General features: G+C 43.1%; 1 protein-coding gene across 1 annotated transcript in view; it reads left to right on the top strand.

The window, feature by feature from the left end:
- Positions 1-24,151, top strand: part of kif19 (kinesin family member 19) — a 206,476-nt gene that overhangs the window by 172,434 nt on the left and 9,891 nt on the right. The window contains exons 8-16 of the mRNA XM_078225994.1: positions 1,549-1,695; positions 2,242-2,364; positions 2,883-3,039; positions 4,737-4,911; positions 6,974-7,172; positions 9,265-9,535; positions 10,238-10,359; positions 18,069-18,232; positions 23,839-23,944. Coding sequence (XP_078082120.1) covers positions 1,549-1,695; positions 2,242-2,364; positions 2,883-3,039; positions 4,737-4,911; positions 6,974-7,172; positions 9,265-9,535; positions 10,238-10,359; positions 18,069-18,232; positions 23,839-23,944 — 1,464 coding nt within the window. The remainder of the gene's footprint in view (positions 1-1,548; positions 1,696-2,241; positions 2,365-2,882; positions 3,040-4,736; positions 4,912-6,973; positions 7,173-9,264; positions 9,536-10,237; positions 10,360-18,068; positions 18,233-23,838; positions 23,945-24,151) is intronic.

The raw sequence follows: 24,151 nt of genomic DNA, 5'->3' as shown, positions 1-24,151 counted from the left end.
CTTCGCCCATATTATATGAACAAATGAAGGAAAAAATGGCAATTTGTTTCGCTGTGACTCCCCTACTTGCCATTTTCTCCATCAATTATTACTCCTGCAGGCTCCACTGTTCCCGTTCCCATAATGTTGGCAAACTGCTCCCCTGTTTATAGTGGTGATATCTGCAGTCTGGCTGCCTCTCAGTAGTAACATGCTGGCCTCTAGTGGCTGTGTACCAATTCTGAATGATGGTTTCTCATGGTAGCTGGCTTCTTGTTGCTGTTTTATTATAATGACTAGCTGATTGCAGGCACCACAGCTGGTTATTTTCGAATGGCTGGTTGCCGGTTATTGATGGGTAGGTTGCTGGGAATTGGCTATTGATGGGGGCTGGCTGCTTAGTGAGGTCACTATGATACCTATTCTCAATAAATGTGTCCTCAATCATTCAGTTGGCTCCATAATGAAATTCAGTCACTCTCTCAAGGATGAGACTTTCTTTTTGAATGCATTTCAACAAATCTGTCAGTCAGTCAGCACTGGAACCAATGCTTTAATATAGCGAGCAATTTAATAACTGACCCTGAACTGCTACATATATAGTCACAAGAAACTCCTGAACTTGTTCCATTACAGTATGAAGTTAATTAGGAACAGCATAAGAACATTATGCATGGCAAGTATTTCCTTTTCTACCTCTCAATTCCTTCTCTCTTTAGTAAACCATCCAACTGCCTCCTCGAAACATTTCCACTGTCAATCTCAATGGTCTTCTCTGGAATTATTCCAAAATCACCGTATCCTTTGGTTGGAAAGTTCTTCATGATATGCATTCTCACTCCTGTCTTCCTCACTTATTGTTTATGTAAACTTGAAACGTGCATCCTTTGTGATAATATATAATTCATCTGGATCACTTTTTGTCCATTCCTTGCATTATTTTGAAAACTTCAATCTGATCAACTCCGTCTCTCGCAAAGAAAACAGTCCCACATCGGTCACTTAACCTTTCTGCACAGCTTCAATCCTTGATATCCTAAAATATATAGAATTTTTAATTTTTCCATAATACATCTGCTGGAGATGTATCCAACAGATTTCTCTGGTGGCACAGTGGTTAGCACTGCTGCCTCTCAGCGCCAGAGAGCGGGGTTCAATTCCAGCCTCGGGTGACTCCCTGTATGGAGTTTGCATGTTCTCCCCATGTCTACGTAAGTTTCCTCCTGGTGTTCCGGATTCCTCCCACACTCCAAACAATGTGCAGGGGTTAGGTGGATTGGCCATGCTAAATTCCCCCATCCGTGTTAGGGTGATTATCAAGGTAAATACTTTGGGATTATGGGGATATATAGGGTCTGGGTGGGATTGTTGTCGGTGCAGGTTTGATGGGCCGAATGGCCTCCTTCTGCACTGTAACGATTCTATGAATTTCTAAACTACTGAAGAAATGTTAAATTCATATCTGGGGGAGGTCTGCTGTGTTGCGTTTGGAGACCTCACTGTAATAGTCACCGGCTTCATCTGCTTTCAAGTAAATTCGCCACACTTAATTTCATGACTGTTTTCCAGACACAGAACCGTGGCAAACGAATGAAGGAAGGAGCGCACATTAACCGATCACTGTTGGCACTTGGAAACTGTATCAATGCTCTGAGTGAGAGGGGAGGAAATAAATACGTCAATTACCGAGACAGCAAGCTGACACGATTGCTGAAGGTATGAGGGTGTGTATGTGTGTGTCCATCGAAATCAGGGTCACTATGTTTGGTGATCCCAACCCTTTTCATTATTGCTCGGAGATTACGTTAAGCTTTTCCTGCATTGACCTGATGCATTTGTAGGATTACTACATTAAATTAAACGGAGACTATTGCTTTTGCTTAAAATAGATACGTTCCTTCATCACGCAACCCAAGTTTCGTATAAAACTGCACCATTTATTGTCAATGTGAACAACATAAGAATTAATCAGCACCCCCTCCCAGGAGTCATAGAATCCCTATAGTGCAGAAAGAGGCCATTCGGCCCAATGAGCCTGCACCGACAATAATCCCACCCATGCCCTATCCCCGTAATCCCACATATTTACCCTACTAATCCCCCTAACGCAAAGGGGAAATTTAGAATGGCCAATCAACCTAACCCGCACATCTTTGTAGTGTGGGAGGAAACTGAAGCACCCGGAGGAAACCCACGCTGCCATTATTAGCAGGTGAGCACAGATTTCAGTTTCTGAGTTTGTATCCTTCTTTCCCATGGCAGGATTCGTTGGGTGGGAACAGCAGGACCGTGATGATCGCTCACATCAGTCCAGCGAGCCTCTCCTTTGAGGAGTCACGGAATACTCTCACTTATGCAGACCGTGCCAAAAACATTAAAACCAGGGTAAGCACCAGACAATTTCCATCAATACATGGACTTAAATTATTTTAAGCCTTGAAATTATTATACATACTTTTAGAAAGGATAGATGAGGAAGGAAATTTGTGCTGTTGAGTTGTTTCAATGTCCCTTAACACAAATACATCTGAATGTTGAGGAACTTCTAACAAATATTTAAAAATTAAGAGACTGGGCATTTAAGAGATTTAAAATCAATCTATTTCCAGGGTTCTCTCGTTGACTGTATAGGAAAGGAATCCAATGATCTCTGAAAGGATCAATAATTTTCTAGAATGAACATAAACGAGTGAGATTTTCCAGTCGTGCTTGCCCCAAAACTGGAAAATCCCACCCGAGGTCAACAGATCCTTTGCATGGTCTTTGACTGCAACATTGGGAAAGAGAGAATTTGCTGTACAAGTTATAATTGCAACTGCAGTTTAGTTTGTCGTTCCCCATTATTGAGTAAGAGTAGTCTTGGCATACCCTGGGTCTGATGTGATTCTTACTTCATGCACCAGGTAAAACGCAATTTGATGAATGTGTCCTATCACATTGCTCAGTACACCAACATCATCTCCGATCTACGCAGTGAAATCCATCGTCTAAAGAAGAAGATAGATACACAACGAATACAACAAACAAAAACTGATAGAACTGACATACGCAACGTGCAAGGTGAGTGACAAGTCTGCACAGTAAATAGCAACACCCGTGGCACAGAAACACACACTGTGCCAAATCTCCTGCATTCTGTTAACACACGAACAGTGTTCACTTGAGAATTCTGTGGCGTGGAATATTCCCTTTGATATTAATTGCCTATTTGTGAAATATCTCTGGAGCAACAGTCTGCCTGTTTCAAGCTTAAAAATAACTTGTTCGGTAACATCAAGGTCTTAAAATCCTGAGTGCTCCAAAGGGGAGGCTTTTTTTAATTAGTGTCACAAGTAGGCTTGTATTAACACTGCAATGAAGTTACTGTGAAAATCCCCTAGGCACCTGTTCGGGTACACTGAGGGAGAATTTAGCATGATCAATGCACCCAACCAGCACGTATTTCGGGTTGTGGGAGGAAACCGGAGCATCCGGAGGGAACCGATGCAGACATGGGGAGAACGTGCAGACTCTGCACAGACAATGACCCAAGAATCAAACCCAGGTCCCTGGCGCTGTGAGGCAGCAGTGCTAACCATTGTGCCACTGTAGGTGTGTTGTGCAAACTGTGAGAAAAATAAATGAAAGCCTAATGCTACCTTCATGTTTTTTTGTCAAAAACACTTGTAGGATTACCCAATTAAAGGGTTAAAAAGCAATGATTTCTTTCCATTATGTGTTTCATCAGTTCTCAGCAGTCCTGAGCAGCAATTCTAAATGATATGTTATACATGATGCAGTACAATGTGAGCCCTGATTTTAATTGGGTAACAGTTTTTGACAGGTTTCATTTGAGTTCTGGATAGGAAGTCAGGGGTATTTAAATTCCCTGACCTTATCAGGCAAGATTTTCAATTGTATGTGCAGCCACCAACAACAGGTAAGTCTGTAGGAAAGGCTGCTGAAAAGTCCGGTTGGTCTTCACATTGCGTGAGACACATGATCACAGCAGCAGTGGTCAAAGTTTTCCTTGCGGGACCCAGAGGAACCTGCCTGCCTGGCTCCATAAGGAGTTAAAAACAAAATCATCTTACTCTATCATGTCTCTTCTGGCCTTTCCCCGGTTCTTCAATGTTGCAGCCTGGCAGGAATCTCAGCCATTTTCCACTCAGATCCACTAATATAAAATTGCATTCATGCTCCAATATATTCACTAGGACCTGCAGTGTATCTAAAGTGGACGACGTGGGCTGTGGGCAAGTGCTTTTGTGCCTCCAGTGAAAATCCCAATAGATCAGTTCCTGTCAGCTTCAGTGTGAGTAACTAACTTGGGGAATTTTAACCGTGTCCAGCCAGTTGCCTGTTGATGGTTTGTGTTGAAATCACCCCCATGAAGATAAACTGAATTGCCTGACTGAGGTTCAAAGCACTAGCACATATTTAATGATCTGATAAAGAATGAGAACCGAATTGCAACATATTATTCAGATATTTGAAAATCCTTTATTGTCCCTGTTTATTTTTCTGCCGCTTATGTTATTTTTCTTGTATAAATTAAATTATTCCCTTCTGAGAAAATGTAGCTTATATTCATCTTGGTCAGTGCGATGCATTAGGAGCTGGAAGCCTTAATAGATCTGATGATATGGCACAGTTTATATGAGTCTGACTCAACCAGAAACCTTTCAGTCATGAATTCTGGTGTATATGTTTTTGCTTTTAGTCACTTGCGCCACTGGATCACCCCAATTTTAACATTTTTACTTTTGTCCCTTTAGCTGAGGTGCAGCTACATTCCTCTCGCTATGATAGACGGGAAATGGAAAGGCTTCGTGAGCATCTGATCACTGCCTTTCGAGAACAGATGGATATCCGACGCAACTTACTGGAGCTGGACAGCAACAACATGCAAATTCAAGTTGACACATCCAGGCACTTACTAACTATCGCAGAGTAAGGACACTTCATATTCCCCTGCTGCTCACGTTGATTCCAATGCTGGAAACATTGATTCCTGCCAGCTTGCACAAGAACACAGGAACGTAGAAATTAGGAGCGGGAGTAGGCAATTCAGCCCTTTGAGCCTGCTCTGCCATTTTAACATGATCATGGCTGATCTTATCCTGGTCTCAATTCCACTTTCCTAACTGTTCCCCCTAGCCCTTTACCCCACTTTTCATCAGAAACATCTCTATCTCTTTCTTGAATCTGTTGATAGATTCTGCCTCCACTGCACTCCAGGACAGTGAGTCCCACAGATTCACAACCCTCTGAGAGAAGTAGTTTCTCCTCATCTAAGTTTTGAATCTACCTCCTCTCACTCTATATCTATATGACCTCTTGTTCTAGACTATTCTACAAGCGGGAACATCTGATCAGCATTATCAATCCCCTTTAGCTCTTAATGTACCTTGAACTTCAGAGAGTACAAGCCCAAGCTATCCAAACACTCCTCGTACGACAGCCCTTTCATCCCTGGAATTAATCTGGTGAATCTTCTTTGAATTGTCTTCAGTCACCACATCCTCCCTCGAGTAAGGAGACCAAAACTGGACACAATACTCCAGGTGTGGTCTTGCCGACGCCTTATACAATTGCAACAGCATTTCTTTACTTTTAAAATCCAGTCCTTTTGTAATAAATGCCAAGATTCCATTTGTCTTTCTTATTATATGCTGCACCTGCATATCCATTTTCTGTGATTCAGGCACAAGGACACCCAGATCCCTCTGCACTGATGCACTTTGAATCTACTTCCCATTTAAATAATAATTTGCCGTTTTATTTTTCCCGTTGAATGGTTGAAGAGGGATGATTTACTAAAATCAATAGAAGATGCTAAATCTCTAAAGAATTTTGTTTGGTGCAACTGGTCATTGAAACAAGAAACCTCTTGTAATACATTAAGGTCCTTAAAATAAATTATCAGTAATTGCAATATTAAATACTTCCAAAACCTTTGGTGTCATTAGTAATTCATTGTTACTTGACTACTGATCATGTATGACGTTAATAATTTGCGTAAAGCTAATGGAACTGGAGTAAATCTTGTGCTGCAGTCAATTACATTGTAGTTACATGTCTAATGAGATAATCTCACACTGCATCTTTCAAATTGTGATGGTGTTCATGGATTCAATGCATCAGCAAGCAAAACGCATCAAATAATCTGTAATATATGTCAAAAAACATCCCCTCTCCACTGAGTGTTTACTATCCAGTGATTCCAGCTGGAAGTTTAACATAAGTGAAGATTGAATGACTGCTTTGATGCGTGCATTGGTGAATAGTCTGCTGATAGTCACTGTCTCAATTCCGACATGAAGAATGACACATTAGCCAACATACTAAGAGGGCAAGTTGCACCTGTGGAACTGAAACTGTGAATGACAGGGGGAAAACAAAAAATAAATTGTCTGCTAGTCCTACTTACAAGTGACTAGTATGTGGAACCTCAAGGGGTCATGGGGGTGGTGGACAATGTCACTGAACTAGTAATGCAGAGACGCAGGCTCATGCTCTGGGCACCGGGGTTCAAATCCCACCATAGCAGCTGGTGGAATTTAAATTCAAATAATGAATCTGGAATTAAAAGTTAGTCTTGCAATAGTCGCCATGAAACCGTTGCCAAATGTTGTCAACACCCATCTGGTTTACTAATACCCATTAGGGAAGGAAATCTGCCATCCTTACCTGGCCTGGCCTACACGTGACTCCATAGCGATGTGATTGATCCTTAACTGAAATGGTGTGATAAACCATTCATGTCAAGGGCAATTAGAGATGGGCAACTAGCCGTAATGCTGACTTTGCCGGTGGCGCTCTCATCCCATGAAAGGACAAATGTTTAAAAAGGGCAGAAATCCAATAATATCTTAAAAATAATCTTTGTTGTTTTCGTCACGAATGTCAATGAAACATAAGCCAGCATTGCTTGAACGATGCTGTCCATAGCGGTTATTTGATGGGGAACTGATTCAAGTGTGATATAAATGTCACCTGATTGTTCCTGTAGCTGGGTGCAGGAAAAGGCTCGGCGAGCCAAGAAGTGGAGGGAAGAATACCGGAAGGAAGTCTACGGCAAGGAAGATAGTGAGAAGGATTCAGACACTGGAGATGACCAGTCCGATGTTATGGAACCAACAGAGGTAGCTGTGGCCCGGGAAAATATCGCTGCACTTGTGTCTGAGCAGAAGAAATTAAAATGGCAGAAGGTAAGCGTATAATTCGACAGCTTCAATATAAACCGTTGTTTATATGTTTCTATGGCTTTTTCTACGTTTCTATGGCCTAAAAGGTAGGGATATGTTCGGCACAACTTGTGGGGCCAAAGGGCCTGTTTTGTGCTGTAGTTTTTCTATGTTTCTATGTTATACTTCGAATACTTCAAATATCCTGGAATAACTATAGTTATTAAGGAACGATTTTAACGTCTTAGCTTTATTTCATAGAATTCCTGCACAAATTGAAAATTTGATTTTTATTGATTAAATTCCTGTTTATTGACTCGCCACAAAAATGTATTTTATTTTTATTAGTGTCACAAGTAGGCTTACATTGACACTGCAATGAAGTTACTGTGAAAATCCCTTAGGCCCCACATTCCGGTGCCTGTTTGGACACACTGAGGGAGAATTTTTAGTATGGCCAATCCAGCACGTCCTTTGGAGTGTGAGAGGAAACCGGAGCACCCGGAGGAAACCCACGAAGACACAGGGAGAATGTGCAGACTCCGCACAGACAGTGACCCAAACCGGGAATCGAACACAGGTCCCTGGTGCTATGAGGCAGCAATGCTAACCACTGGGCCACCATGCCATCCAAATAGATTTAACAATAAGAGTATATGAACAGCGGTTTGAATTAGAAACTATTCTTGCACTCCATTGCCTGCCAGCAAAAATATAATGGTATTACTAGCCGTAATAGAGATTATAAAATAAATTTTGATGTTGTTTTTCCATCATTTTGAACAAATTTATCACGCATTAAAATGCACATACAGCTTGCAGTCAATTGCCCAATCCCTCCTCTCTCCTGAAACACACCTTTATTGAGTGTTGAACCCATATCCACGTCAGCGATTTTCCTTTGTAATTTATTTCACAAGTCTGTTATACTTCAGTTGAATAAATTCTCGGGGTTTTTTTGCTTGAATTTTTTGTCACAATTTTTTTTACCCTCTCCTTCTCAGAAAGTGTTGGCTTATTTCCAGAATACCTTTCGCAATTATACATCAACAAACCATTTTATAAATGAACACCTTCTCTGGTTGGCATGACCATATTGGAGAGTGGGGATTTTAACACAATTTTCTAACTTTGCTTTATATTGTACAAAACAAAACGTCATATTCTCAGGCCATGGTGAAGAATAAAATGCAAGATGCAGCCCTTGGCCAATCTAAGCTCCAAACACATCTTAATGCACGTAAACACCAAGAAATGATACAGAAAATGTCTTTGTTTCGCTCTACCCTGACTGAAAATTCCACAACAACACAAATTTTCTTACACCTTCCCTTTTATGTTTACCTGGTCTTCTTCGAGTTTTGAAAGGGGCCATCTTTCATCCGGGAGTAGAGCCTTCATTCACCCAGCTACAGTACATGTTAGACCACAGGTTACACAAGACATGCATTTTAAGGGAGTTTTGCAGTAATACTGTAAACCCTGCTTTCATTTCTTATCCTTGAAGCTTCATTGCCCTTTGCTTATCCAGGCATTAAGCTTGTCAGTGAAAGGCCTGCCCTCTTGTGGCACCCACTTTAGATTCATTACAACATGATAACTCAGCCTAAAATGGAAATATTAGGAGCCACCTATCGTTCCTAAAAATAAGCTAATTCCACAGAGAAGTCTGGGTAGCACGGTGGCACAGTGGTTAGCACCGCTGCCTCACAGCTCCAGGGACCTGGGTTCGATTCCCGGCTTTGGTCACTGTCTGTAAGGAGTTTGTACATTGTCTGCATGGGTTTCCTCTGGGTGCTCCAGTCCAAAAGATGTGCAGGTTAGGACTGGGTCCCGTGGTCTAAAGATGGGTTAGATTAATTGACCATGCTAAATTGCCCCTTGGTGTCCCAGGATGTGTAGGTTAAAGGGATTATCAGGGTAAATATGTGGGGTTATGGGGATAGGGCTTAGGTGGGATCATTGTCGGTGCAGACTCGATGGGCCGAATGGCCTCCTTCTGCATTGTAGGGATTCTATAATTCTAAGTTATTACTGCACTTCATATGTTTGAATGCCGGCTCACTTAATCTGTTGAAATTTCCGACCTCTAACCAGTTTCCATTCCCTTTTCTAGGTTGAGTTGGAGAAACAATTCACTGACATCCGTTCCCGTGCTCACAGACTGGAGGAGCTCCTTCCCAAGAGGATCAGCAGTGAGCAACAACGGGAGGTTTTGAGTCTGCTCTGCAAGGTTCATGAACTGGAAATTGAGAACACGGAAATGCAGTCCAATGCGTTACTCAAGGACAATGTCATACGGCAGACAGACTATGTCGTTCAACGCTTTGAGCAGCATCGCCAACTGTGCGCTGAAATTATTCAACAGCAGCGGCAAATCATAGATGGTATCACATCACTTAATTCCTCCAATTTATGCATGTTGTTCCTTTGGTTAATTATAGGTGATAGGCTTCGCAATCGGGTTTTACAAGTTTGCATTTCATAGAATAGAATGATAGAATCCCTACAGTGCAGAACAAGGCCATTTGGCCCATCGAGTTTGCACCGACTCTCTGACAGAGCATCTCACCCAGACCCACTCCCCAATCTATCCCCGTAACCCTGCACATTTATCATGGCTAAACCATCTAACCGACACATCTTGCGACACTGAGTGACAATTTACCATGGCCAATCCACCTAACCTGTACGTCTTTTGGAGTGTGGGAGGAAACCGGATCACCCAGAAGAAACGCACGCAGATACGGGGAGAATGTGCAAACTCCACAGAGACAGTAACCCAAGGCCGGAATTGAACCCGGGTCCCTGACACTGTGAGATAACAGTGCTAACCACTGAGCCACATTGCCACCCTTAAATTTGTGTGTTCTGTGTGTATGTATGTTGAATTTCCCAATAAAGTTACATTGATTTTAAAACCTACACTCGCTATGTTATGCTAACAATGAACTCCCTATTGATAGGGTTGGGATCGAGCTGTCGGAATGATAACAAGCATCTTTTGTTTCAAGCTACAATTGCAGCACAAATAAGCAATGTCGCCGCATTGAAATGAGAACCATAAGAGATATTGTGTCTCTTGACAGATCACAACCTGCTGGTTCCTTCACAGTTGGATGAGTTGTATGAAATTTACCTGAGAGAGCTGGAAGAAGGTAACCTGGACCGGATTGTAGCCATCCATACAGTCACAACAAGAACCCTGAAGGTACAGAGTAACTCATCGGCATAGAGATCTATTTATTTAAATATGTGAGAAGAATCATATCAGCTCCTTTCAGAGATGTATTGTATCAGAGTTATTGATCTTCGGAGGTTTATTTAATTCCCATTTCATGTAGATTTTTAAAAGTTAGAAATGTTCTTTTGTTTATGTTGGCACTGGTTCTACTGAGTATATAACATTTAAGCTAATTTTCACTTGTGTAGTGTTTTGAATTTTGATTTTTTTTCTTTAACCTCACTTTAGACTCAGAATTTAAAATCCACAAAATAGAAAAGCTTGGAGGGGGGCAGGGGGTTCATGTCTCTATCTAAGAACTAAGGGCTCTCTGTAACACCTGAGTGGGCAGCTCATTCATCATTCTGAAATGGACTGGACAGTTTTATACAGGGAAATGGATGTAATAACTGAATGCAACACTGTACCTGAAATAGTTGCAAAAGATGCCCAGAAACAGCACCTGTTTTGGGAGTGCAAAACAGCACCAAAGCCTTCAATATAGCAGACAGGAAGCATGCACTAATTGCAAGCCCACCGTCCATCAGATTGGTAAAGGTAGATAAGTTGACAGACAGTGTCTCTGTCCGAAATTATTTGCATCTGGCTATTTGAGGTCCCCTCTGCAAAAGTGGTTTGCTTTGAGGTAGCTAGTGCCAGCTGCACTCAGGAAAATCTAGTCTACAGCCAGCCTAACAGGGGGCCCTTAAAGTGATCACCTGCTCGGTGACAGTAAACAAGGTAAGTTTTGAAAATACAATTCCTGAATGTGGAGTTAGTTGTAGCAAATGTTCCTGCCAACTCCAGATTCACAAGAATGCAGGATGTTTCTGGTCATATCCCTCTGCCCCCACCTTGTTCTGTCCCACCACCACCCCCGCTCCCCCATTCCCCCCCCCCCCCCCCCCCCCCCAACGCAATTTCTGTTTTTCCACCCCTCGCTCACACCACTTTCAGATTTGATCATCCACCCCACAGCCCATCCCCTTCATCCATTCCATTTAATGACGAGCTCATGGTTTGTACCTGTGCATTGCATGTTGATTGTAATGAGGGTTGAGGCCCAATATTGGGTGTGCCTCAGGCTTTGCCATTCGAGTGGAAAGATTATTCCCTGCCGCCTGCCCCAACGTGAGGGCACTTGAATTTCTATGCTAGAAATTTTGGAAAGTACAGTTACAGTTTACATTAACTCATAAAATCTTTTAACATTATTGAAGATGATAGACATCCTGCGAGATCTCTGGGATGAAGGGACACATACATGTCTGTGCACACACTGCTTGAAACATTAAATACATAAACACCCACCCTTTAAAGATTAAATGTTCACATCTCATTGAATGGACAAAGTACCTGGACAGGTAGAAAATGCAAAGAACAGAACAAGAAGGAAGATTGATTGTCTTTTCAACCACCAACAAAGAAGCTATCACAACATATTTTCCTTCTAGTAAATGAAAAATTGTGTACTTCTTTAACCAATCCATTGCTGCTTGAGCAATGTTTGTATTTCAGCCCCTAGTGCTTGCAATGTTTTTCAATATGTTGCTTCATTATTAATGTAAGAACATAAGAACTAGGAGCAGGAATTGGCCATCTGGTCCCTCGAGCTTGCTCCACCATTCAATAAGATCATGGCTGATCTTTTCGTGGACTCAGCTCCGCTTACCCACCTGCTCACCATAACCCTTAATTCCTTTACTGTTCAAAAATTTATCTATCCTTGCCTTAGAAACATTCAATGAGGTAGCCTCAGCTGCTTCACTGGGCATGGAATTCCACAGATTCACAATCCTTTGTGTGAAGTAGTTTCTTCTCAATTTAGTCCTAAATCTGCTTCCCTTTATTTTGAGGCCATGCCCCCTAGTTCTAGTTTCACCCGCCAGTGGAAACAACTTCCCTGCTTCTATCTTATCTGTTCCCTTCATAATCTTATATGTTTCTATCAGATCTCCCCTCATTCTTCTGAATTCCAGTGAGTATAGCCCCAGTCTACTCAGTCTCCCCTCATAAGCCAACCCTCTCAACTCTGGAATCAACCTAGTGAATCTCCTTTGCACCCTCTCCAGTGCCAGTATATCCTTTCTCAAGTAAGGAGACCAAAACTGTACACAGTACTCCAGGTGTGGCTTCACCAGCACCTTATACAGCTGCAACATAACCTCGCTGTTTTTAAACTCCATCCCTCTAGCAATGAAGGACAAAATTTCATTTGCCTTCCTAATTACCTGCTGCACCTGCAAACCAACTCCTTGAGATTCTTGCACAAGGACACCCAGGTCCCTCTGCACAGCAGCATGCTGCAATTTTTTACCATTTAAATAATAGTCCATTTTGCTGTTATTCCTACCAAAATGGATGACCTCACATTTACCAACATTGTACTCCATCTGCCCACTCATTTAGACTATCTATATCCCTTTGCAGACTTTCAGCATCCTCTGCACACTTTGCTCTGCCACACATCTTAGTGTCATCTGCGAATTCTGACACACTACACTTGGTCCCCAACTCCAAATCATCTATGTAAATCGTAAATAATTGCGGTCCCAACACTGATCCCTGAGGCACACCACTAGTCACTGATCGCCAACCAGAAAAACACCCATTTACCCCCAGTCTTTGCTTTCTGTTCGTTAACCAATCCTCTATCCATGCTAATACCTTCACCCCGTGCACCATTATCTTATGTAGCAGTCTTTGGTGCAGCACCTTGTCAAATGCCTTCTGGAAATCCAGATACACCACATCCACAGGTTCCCCATTGTCCACTGCACATGTAATGTTCTCAAAGGATTCCATCAAATTAGTCAAACATGACCTTCCCTTCGTGAACCCAAGCTGCGTCTTACCAATGGGACAATTTATATGCAAATATCTCGCTATTTCTTCCTTGATGATAGATTCAAGCATTTTCCCTACTACAGAAGTTAAGCTAACCGGCCTATAGTTACCTGCCTTTTGTCAACCTCCTTTTTTAAACAATGGCATCAGATTTGCTGTTTTCCAATCTGCGGAAACCACCCCAGAGTCCAGCGAATTTTGGTAAATTACCACTCGTGCATTTGCAATTTCTCCTGCCATCTCTTTTAGTACCCTGGGATGCATTTCATCAGGACCAGGAGATTTGTCTACCTTTAGCCCCATTAACTTGCCCAACACTACCTCTTTCATGATAATGATAGTTTCTAGGTCCCCATCCGCCATAGTCTTCCTGTCATCAATATTTGGCATGTTATTTGTGATCCCACTGTGAAGACCAACACAAAATACCTGTTCAATGCCTCAGCCATTTTCTCATTTCCAGTTATTACATCCCCCTTCTCATCCTCTAAAGGACCAATGTTTACTTTAAGCACTCTTTTTTGTTTTATATATTTGTAGAAACGTTTGCTATCTGTTTTTATATTCTGGGTTAGTTTACTCTCATAATCCATCTTACTTTTCTTTATAGCTTTTTTTGTGGCTTTCTGCTGACCTTTAAAGATTTCCCAATCCTCTAGGTTCCCACTAATCTTTGCCACTTTGTATGCATTTTCTTTCAATTTGATACCCTCCTTTAGTTCCTTAGATATCCATGGCTGATTATCTCTTTTTCTGTTGACCTTCCTTATCACAGGTATATACTTTTGCTGAACACTGTGAAAGATCGCTTTGAAAGTCCTCCACTGTTCCTCAATTGTCCCACCATAAAGTTTGTTGGATTATTGGGAAATGTCCTGCTTCTTTTATTTATTAGTGTCACAAGTAGGCATACATTAACATTGCAATGCAGTTACTGTGAAATTCCCTAGTCACCACACTCTGGCGCCTGTTTGAGTATACTGAGGGAGAATTTAGCATGGCTTTCGGACTGTTGGGGGAAACCGGAGCACCCTGAGGAAACTCACATAGTGGGTCTGCACTCCTAACTTGGGAATGAAAATCCCTGGGAGGGAAGATATTCCTGTCTTACAAAACACCCAACCTGGTATCAAAGCACAGAGTTGATAACATTCGTCACCCTGTGCTATAAGGCCAGGATTTTCATTCCCAAGTTAGGAGTGCAGAATTAGGGCATTTCCCAGTTCCCTAAACCCAGATAGTTGGAAGTGCAGAAATGGGCTGGGTGGAAGGCCTGCCTCAATGCACCAGTGGTACCTCATCAAAGTTTAGAAAAAAGCCATTCACCCCTCATCTCTCACAGCATGTCACCATTACCCACATCCCCCCGCCCACCATCATGCCCTCACAGACTCCCAATGACCCATCAATGCCAACCCATGCAACGCCGCGGCCCATTACAACCCTTATGCAAACTTGGTGCCAACGCATGATAACTCATGACTCCTCACCCACCACCCTTTGCCCTTTCACCTAAAATGCCAATTCACCTAGTATCCACCATGAACAGATCTCGGTACTTCTGCTGAGATTAAATAAAATTAAGTACCAAGTGTCTATTGTAGATTTTACTTTAAAAATGCTTTCATTCATAAAACCCATTTACATTCATTCAATTACATTATCCCTTGTAGCAACAAATAGTCATTTAATTGCATGTTCCCTTATAAAAACAAGCATTAGAATCTCAGTCCATACCTACTTAGAACTGTCAATCAAACAGTGCAATGGTAGACACCCTACTTTGATAATGGATAGTTGTGAAATCAGTCTTACAGCATCAATCTAGAAATGGCAGCATTAATCCAGCAATAGTAGCCCTTCAGTTTACGTCAACATGACGTGAAACCGCAAGCAACCATTTTCATTGACACGTCATATAGAGTTAAAAGGGCAAGAATTCTAACCGCCTTGACAGCTCCATTTGACCATTCACCTTGACATTTCTGATAGTTGCTTCTGACAACAGTTCCAATACACTTATGCACATTTTATGCACGTTATGACAAGTTTTAACAATTCCAAAGGGCATCTGACCTCCCCTAAAGGTGTCCCAGGGCAATATCCAAATCCAAATTGGAGACCTTACCTCTCCAAAAGGATATCCCGGCTATCGAAACAAATCCACAAAGTTCAGACTTGCTTTTTAGGTCTAATCTGCACACATTGGGTCACAGAAACCCCTCACACCAAAATCACACATGAGTGGAGGCAGCTCCTGATTTCTATGAGCAGCTGTCTCCACGAGATGCGCATGTGTGAATCCCCACCTGGGCCCATTCCCACCCCTGTGAAAATGGTAGGTGTTCAGGGGGCAGGACTTCAGGATTCAGGCCTCTTCATCATTGTTGAGCTGTTTAGAAATCCTAGGAACTCATGGAATCATAGAAACCCTGCAGTGCAGAAAGAGGCCATTCGGCCCATCGAGTCTGCACCGACCACAATCCCACCCAGGCCCTACCCCCATATCCCTGCATATTTAACCCACTAATCCCTCTAACCTACGCATCTCAGGACACTAAGGGGCAATTTTAGCATGGCCAATCAACCTAACCTGCACATCTTTGGACTGTGGGAGGAAACCGGAGCACCCGGAGGAAACCCACGCAGACACGAAGAGAATGTGCAAACTCCACACAGTGACCCAAGCCGGGAATCGAACCCGGGTCCCTGGAGCTGTGAAGCAGCAGTGCTAACCACTGTGCTACCGTGCCGCCCTGTTATGATTATAAGTCTATGTATTTATTCCTTCCCTGTCTGTCATTTCTGATGACAGGGATATGACATGAACACAGCTTCTGTACTTGTATGCTGAAAAAATAACTAGCTCCTTTGTCATCAGCAATGTCTTGTCAAATTTGTTCCGTTATCACAGTTTGAAAGATGAAATAACAAGCAAAATGCGTTGCAAGATTCAGATCTGCCTTAGATAATCTCTGATGTTGGTTTGCCTGTCCTGTAAGCAGATTCCATATTCCTAACAAGCAAGCTTTTACCTTTATTGGCCAATATTTAGTCATTTAAAAAATATTATTCATTCACGAGATAGGTGTTATTTATTGCTCGTTCCCCTTTTGCCCTTGAAATGGTGGTGGTGAAACTCCTTCTTGAACTGTTGGAGTCCAAGCGGTGAAAGTGCTGTAAGAGAAGAGTTCATGGATTTTCACCCATCGATAATGAAGCAACAACAATACATTTCCAAGTCAGGATGGTGTCTAACTCAGCGGGGAACCTGCAGGTCGGTTGGTGTTCTCATGTGCTCACTGTATCTGTCTGCTAGGTGGTAGAGATTGCAGGTTTGCAAGATGCTGTTGAAGGAGCCTTTTTTAGTTGTTGCAGTGCACAGTCCTGCCAATGTGCACTGGTGGAGGAGGGAAGTAAATGTTTGTGGTGTTGGATGAATTGTCGATCAGGCAGGCTGCTTTGTCTTGGGTGATATCGAGCTTCTCATCCAGCCAAGTGGAAAATATTCCATCACACTCCTGAGTTGTGCCTTGTATTGGTGGAAAAGCTTTAGGAAGTGAGAAAGTGAGTCGCTTGCTGCAGAATACCAAACTCTGACCAGCTCTTGTAGTCACAGTATTTGTGTGGCTGGTCCCGCTCAGTCTCTGGCCAGTGGTGACCACAAGGATGTTTTTTTTTTCAGTTTATTTGTATCACAAGTAGGCTTACATTAACACTGCAATGAAGTTACTGTGAAAATCCTTAGTTGCCACACTCTGGCACCTGTTCGGGTACACATGCAAACTCTGCACAGACAGTGACCCAAGCCAGGAATCGAACCCGGGTCCCCGGCACTGTGAGGCAACAGTGCTAACCACTGTGTCACCGTGCAGCGATTAAATGATGCTAAAGCCATTAAATGCCCAAAGGTTCGATAACTGTTACTGATGTCATTGCATCTCTCTCGCAATGTGTTGCAGGACCATAATAATAAAAATCACTTGCGATGTAACACCATTTTGAACATGCCACCACAAGCAGTTCTCAAATCATCCTCAAGGTGGACTAATGCATGCTTTAGGAAACAAAGGGCTGAATTTAATGGAGTGTGTTGGAATGGGCATGGTGGTGGGTGAGAACTGCTGCTGGCAGCTTCCCAGAAATACTGCCGGCAGCAGAAAACTGTCCCCCACTTAGTGAGAACTGCTAACACAGGAAACCCACCCCAAATGGCAGGAAGGGCAATTCAACTCATTAACAAGCCAGTAGATCAATTATCCTTAGCCCATCGGGATTTAATGGTGATTCAGGGATTTAGCTGGTCTTCGAGCAGGTCTCCTGTGTCTCCAGAAAAGCTGCCCAGTAAACGTGTTATATTTGTCTGAGGATGCTCTCGAGAACAGGATTTCCACCCTGCTGGAGGCTTCATTTAGTGGGAGGCCCAACGGTGTCCAGATGAGTGCCTTATTGCACTGAAAGTGTAGAACCTCCCATGAAAAGGCAACATGGTTATCTCATTGGTTCTCCAACTAGTGGGCAGGTCCCTCATCAACGCAACTAAATACCACCTAAAGTTATGGGTAAATAAGCAAACTTATGTTAACACCAGAGTGAAACGTCATCAGGGTGAAACGTCACCAAGATGAAACGTCACAGCGGATAAATATTTTATCTTGTCTATTACACAGAATTTTTTTTTCCACATACAGCAAAATAAACCGATGGTCACAGCTAAGTATCTCAGCCATTGGTTTGTGGAGTAAAGATCAGTTTTATGTTCAAAATCCATTTTCTTATTGCTTTGGTCATTCTGCTCTTTGTGAATGGTGCAGTTGATCATCTCTCACATTGTTGGTTTAACCCTCCAGGATGGTTCAGTTACTAATGTGGCCCAGAGGTTAAAGGTCGGAGAGCTGGTCCAGGATGTGGACTCTGATCAGGAGAGTGTGCGAACAAGCGGATCTGAAAAGCCTTATCCTTGGCGAAAAAATTGCAAAGATGTGCTACCACCGCTTGTACCAGAGCCAGAGAGGTAACATTAAGAATACAAGGACTCAGAGAGCACAGGCTCCCAGATAAGCTGGATGTCTTCAACCTGAAATTTTACCTTCCATTTAAGAGCTTGTTGCCAGATTGTCAAGGCAGAATTTTTTCCCATAATGGGAGTACAGAGTTAAAATGATGGGGCCTGAGTGCTAACTTGGGAATTTCGTGCATATGTGAACTCAGTGCAGAGGGGAAGGAGGCACTATCTTTTATACCGCTCTTTCAGCCTCCAGTGGCGGGTGAATGTGCAAAGGCATTAATTAGGTGAGCAGGTAGGTAATTGATGAGTTTTAAGATTTTATCCCTCTAAATGAAGACAGAAGTTTAAACTGATACTGGGGAGTTATAAATATTGCAGTCAATTTATAGCTTATACATAGAAACATACATAGCAAATAGAAGCAGGAGTAGGCCATTTGGTCCTCCAAGCCTTCTCCGCCATTCATTATGATCATGGCTGATCAAAATCAATATCCTGATCCTGCCTCCCCCCCCCCCCCCTCCCCAAATTCCTTGATTCCTTTAGCCCCAAGAGCTTTATCTAATTTTTTCTTGAAATCACAGAATGTTTTGGCCTTCAACTTGTTATATTACTTGATATAATTACAGATAACAGTTGAGTGATGTTCCAAATTTGAAACCTTGTTAGTTTAACAAAACAGAGTAAAATTGGCAGGGCAGGTGATGTGTTGCAGCTGTAGCATGTGGGAACTGGTGGAGACTAGAATGATCCATAGCGACTACCCCTGCAATAAGTGTCCTCAGCTTGAGGAACTTCGGCTGAGAGTTGATGAGTTGGAGTCCACGTTTCGAACAGTGCAGTGCATCAGGGAAGGGGAAACTTACCTGATTCAAGAGGCAGTCACATCCCTTAAGCTAGGTACTTCAGGTTTCATCCATGGCAGGGACAAAAGGGTGTGACTACGAGTGTGGCAGGGTTAGGGACCCAGAAGGTAGAAAGAGAGGAGCCTCAGTCCCAGAAATCATCCAATAAGTTCAAGGTCCTTGCAGTTTGTATGGATGAGAGCAGGGATTGCAGCGTGCATAAGCAAACTGACTATGTCACTGCACTGCAGGGAACCATTCAAGTGAGGAGAGCAAAAAGGAATGTAGTTGTAGTGGAACACAGTATAGTTATGTTCTCTGCAGCTGAGAGCATGAGTCCCTAAGACTGTTATACCTGCCTGGTCCCAGGGTTGAGGACATCTCCTCCGAACTGGAGAGGAGCTTGGAATGGGAGGGGAAGACCAGTTGTCATGGTTCACCTAGGTATTAACAATACAATACTAAGAAAGAGGTTCTGCTAACAGAATGTGAGCAGCTAGGGGCTAAATTAAAAAGCAGAACCACAAAGATAATATCTGGATTGATAGCAGAGCTATGAACAAATGGGCATAGGATAGATAAGATCAGTGCGTTGAATATATGGCTCAAAGATTGGTGTGGGAGAAATGGGTTTCAATTCATGGGCACTAGCAAGAGTATTGGGGAAAGAGGGAGCTGTACTGTTAGGATAGTCTTCACCTGAACCACCTTGAAACCAATGTTCTGGTGAGTCGTATTACTAGGGCTGAAGAGAGGGCTTTAAACTAAATAGTGGGATGCGGCACGGTGGGTTTGGGGGGTGGAGGGCTAGGGTGTGTTCACTTGAGGGGAGATTTGCAAAGTTTAAAATAAAGGACAAGGAAATATTGCAAGGTAATGATTCGTGTAATGGTAATCAATAATGCAAGGTAACGATTCATATAATGGTAACCAGAGTATGACCAGAAGATGCAGAGTGTAGAAACATAAATAATGCATCAGCAAACATAGTCAAGAGTAGGGACGATTACTTTGAACAACTGAAGGACGTAAACAAAATTGAAGTCACTTTATCCGAATGCATGGAACATCCGTAATAAGATCAATGGACAAGTGGCACAGATAGAGATAAATTGTTTAGGTAGAATCACCATTACAAAGGCCTGGTTGGAAGGTGACTAAGGTTGGAAAATAAATATTCGAGAGTACACAACATTTCCAAAAGACTGGCAGAATGGAAAGGGGGTAGCCCTGATAATAAATGATGACATAAGGACATCAGGGAAAAGGGATCTCAGCTCAAAAAATCAGGAAGTAGAATCAGTATGGATGGAGATTAGGAATAGCTGGGGTCAGAAAATGCTGGAGGAAGTTGTTTAAAGATCCCCTAATAGTCGTTATACCGTTGGACAAAGCATTAAACAAGAAATTATGGGAGCTTGTAACAAGGCAATTTAATAGTTATGGAGGACTTCACATCAATTGGATCAATCGAAATGGCAAAGGTAGTCTGGAAAATTAGTTGCAAGCATCTTCCTTTGTGTCAGGTATGATTCGAACCAGCGGGTGGTTCCCCCCACATTCCCATTGACTCCAGTTTTGCTTGGGCTCCTTGATGTGTGTGTGGGAGGAGTGTGTGTGTGTGAGGAGTGTGTGTGTGTGTGTGTGTGTGAGTGAGGAGTGTGTGTGTGTGTGAGTGAGGAGTGTGTGTGTGAAGAGTGTGTGTGTGAGGAGTGTGTGTGTGTGTGAGGAGTGTGTGTGTGTGTGAGGAGTGTGTGTGTGTGTGAGGAGTGTGTGTGTGCGTGAGGAGTGTGTGTGTGTGCGTGAGGAGTGTGTGTGTGCGTGAGGAGTGTGTGTGTGCGTGAGGAGTGTGTGTGTGTGTGAGGAGTGTGTGCGTGTGTGAGGAGTGTGAGTGTGTGTGTGAGGAGTGTGTGTGTGTGAGGAGTGTGTGTGTGTGAGGAGTGTGTGTGTGTGTGAGGAGTGTGTGTGTGTGTGAGGAGTGTGTGCGTGTGTGAGGAGTGTGTGCGTGTGTGAGGAGTGTGTGCGTGTGTGAGGAGTGTGTGCGTGTGTGAGGAGTGTGTGCGTGTGTGAGGAGTGTGTGTGTGTATGTATGAGGAGTGTGTGTGTGTGTGAGGAGTGTGTGTGAGGAGTGTGTGTGAGGAGTGTGTGTGAGGCGTGTGTGTGAGGAGTGTGTGTGAGGAGTGTGTGTGAGGAGTGTGTGTGTGAGGAGTGTGTGTGAGGAGTGTGTGTGAGGAGTGTGTGTGTGTGTGTGTGAGGAGTGTGTGTGTGAGGAGTGTGTATGTGTGTGTGAGGAGTGGGTGTGTGTGAGGAGTGTGTGTGTGTGAGGAGTGTGTGTGTGTGAGGAGTGTGTGTGAGAGAGGAGTGTGTGTGTGAGGAGTGTGTGTGTGAGGAGTGTGTGTGTGAGGAGTGTGTGTGTGAGGAGTGTGTGTGTGAGGAGTGTGTGTGAGAGGAGTGTGTGTGTGTGTGAGAGGAGTGTGTGTGTGTGTGAGAGTGTGTGTGTGTGTGAGGAGTGTGTATATGTGTGTGTGAGAGTGTGTGTATGTGTGAGGATTGTGTGTGTGAGGAGTAGGAGTGTGCGTGTGTGTGAGGAGTGTGCGTGTGTGTGAGGAGTGTGTGTGTGAGGAGTGTGTGTGTGAGGAGTGTGTGTGTGAGGAGTGTGTGTGTGAGGAGTGTGTGTGTGTGTGTGAGGAGTGTGTGTGTGAGGAGTGTGTGTGTGTGAGGAGTGTGTGTGAGGAGTGTGTGTGTGTGAGGAGTGTGTGTGTGTGTGAGGAGTGTGTGTGTGTGAGGAGTGTGTGTGTGTGTGAGGAGTGTGTATGTGTGTGAGGAGTGTGTGTGTGTATGTGTGAGGAGTGTGTGTGTGAGGAGTGTGTGTGTGTGAGGAGTGTGTGTGTGTGAGGAGTGTGTGTGTGTATGTGTGAGGAGTGTGTGTGTGAAGAGTAGGAGTGTGTGTGTGTGTGAGGAGTGTGTGTGTGAGGAGTGTGTGTGAGGAGTGTGTGTGTGAGTGGAGTGTGTGTGTGAGGAGTGTGTGTGCGTGTGAAGAGTGTTTGTGTGTGTGAGGAGTGTGTGTGTGTGTGAGGAGTGTGTGTGTGTGAGGAGTGTGTGTGTGTGAGGAGTGTGTGTGTGAGGAGTGTGTGTGTGAGGAGTGTGTGTGAGGAGTGTGTGTGAGGAGTGTGTGTGTGAGGAGTGTGTGTGTGTGAGGAGTGTGTGTGTGTGTGTGAGGAGTGTGTGTGTGTGTGTGTGTGAGGAGTGTGTGTGTGTGTGTGAGGAGTGTGTGTGTGTGAGGAGTGTGTGTGTGTGTGAGGAGTGTGTGTGTGTGTGTGTGAGGAGTGTGTGTGTGTGTGAGGAGTGTGTATGTGTGTGTGAGGAGTGTGTGTGTGTGTGTGAGGAGTGTGTGTGTGAGGAGTGTGTGTGTGAGGAGTGTGTGTGTGTATGTGTGAGGAGTGTGTGTGTATGTGTGAGGAGTGTGTGTGTGAAGAGTAGGAGTGTGTGTGTGTGTGAGGAGTGTGTGTGAGGAGTGTGTGTGTGTGAGGTGTGTGTGTGTGGAGTGTGTGTGTGAGGGGAGTGTGAGGAGTGTGTGTGTGTGTGAAGAGTGTGTGTGAGGAGTGTTTGTGTGTGTGAGGAGTGTGTGTGTGTGAGGAGTGTGTGTGTGTGTGTGTGAGGAGTGTGTGTGTGTGAGGAGTGTGTGTGTGTGTGAGGAGTGTGTGTGTGTGTGAGGAGTGTGTGTGTGTGAGCGTACAGGTGCGTGATGAGTGGGTGGGCACCTGAGATTGGGAGTGAGCCGACACATACACACTCACCCTTTCACACTCATATAGTCATCTATATTTATTATTGATTTAAAAAGATATATTTATTGTTTTAACATTTTTTTCCTTTCATGCATCAACTTGTTTTTGAAATTCCTGCTTAATGTTGTGCCAGACCTTATCTTTCTAAAATTTGCTCATCAGCCCTTTAAGTGAGAAAATAATTGAAATGTGGCCCCCTCAGGTGAAAAGGTTGGATAAGCCTGAAATAGAATATTAAAAACAGATCTTAGTGGTCGATAATGTCTGCAGGTGAATGTGCTGTTAATTTGTATGGGTTGTCCAGATTTTTAATTATATTTTGCTTTTGGTTTTTGAAATATTATGACAGGTTGAATACTACTGGGTCTATTGTCGGTCTTTAGAGGGTCATCTGCATTACCACACATTCCCTTGTAAAAGTCCAGTTTTACTAATCTTTTCAAATTTTCCCAATTAATATTTTCAAATCATGCATGCTTGATCTAGAGTCACACAGCACGAAACAAAGAATGAAACAAAATCTTGAGGAAAATCCCCCACAAAATCACTCCATCAGCTAAAAAGTACAAAGTCATCCATTTACTTTCAACTGTCGCCAGTCATACATTTACAACTAAATCTAATTATTAAAAGGACATTTAAAAAGCGCTGCCATCTAACCAGCAAGTTTGAAGACTCTCCAAACATGAAAGTCATGAAAAACACTTCAACAATTTGCATCATTTTAGCATCCTAAAGAACCTTAAACATCTCCAGGATTATGCTTTGGTTCTGAAATTACTGGGCTTCGATCCCTGAAAAGCTACGGTTGACTTGAACATTAGGTAACTGAAAATTTTGAAATTTTTGAGCCAAAAATCATGCGTCAACTCTTGCATAAGATCAAGTTTTACACAAATTGACTGATAAATACAACAATGACAAATTTGCCTCAGTACTACCCTTTACTGATTTTAATGTTGTTCTTTTGAAACACTAGTGATAATAACCGAATGTTTAAAACCAGCCCACATGGTCAACAGAGAAAGAGTTCAACCGTGATGACACCTCCTCCGATCCATGTGAATGGAATGCTAAACCAAGAGGTGAGTTGGTGCATGTTTGAGCGTCGGAAACTGGAATACTGCCCACTCAGAACGCATCAGTTTCACAACCACATTCCCAGAAACCTGTACAAGTACTCGAGCACTTGAGGTTTATGTTCCAAGAAGTTATATGGGCATGGCGGGAATTAATCTGTACATTCTCCAAATATACAAGACCATGCGTTTTACTCATCAGGGGCTATATTT

This window comes from Mustelus asterias, chromosome 12 (genome assembly GCF_964213995.1).
Source record: "Mustelus asterias chromosome 12, sMusAst1.hap1.1, whole genome shotgun sequence".
NCBI lineage: Eukaryota > Metazoa > Chordata > Chondrichthyes > Carcharhiniformes > Triakidae > Mustelus > Mustelus asterias.
This window is presented reverse-complemented; position numbering and strand designations above follow the sequence as displayed.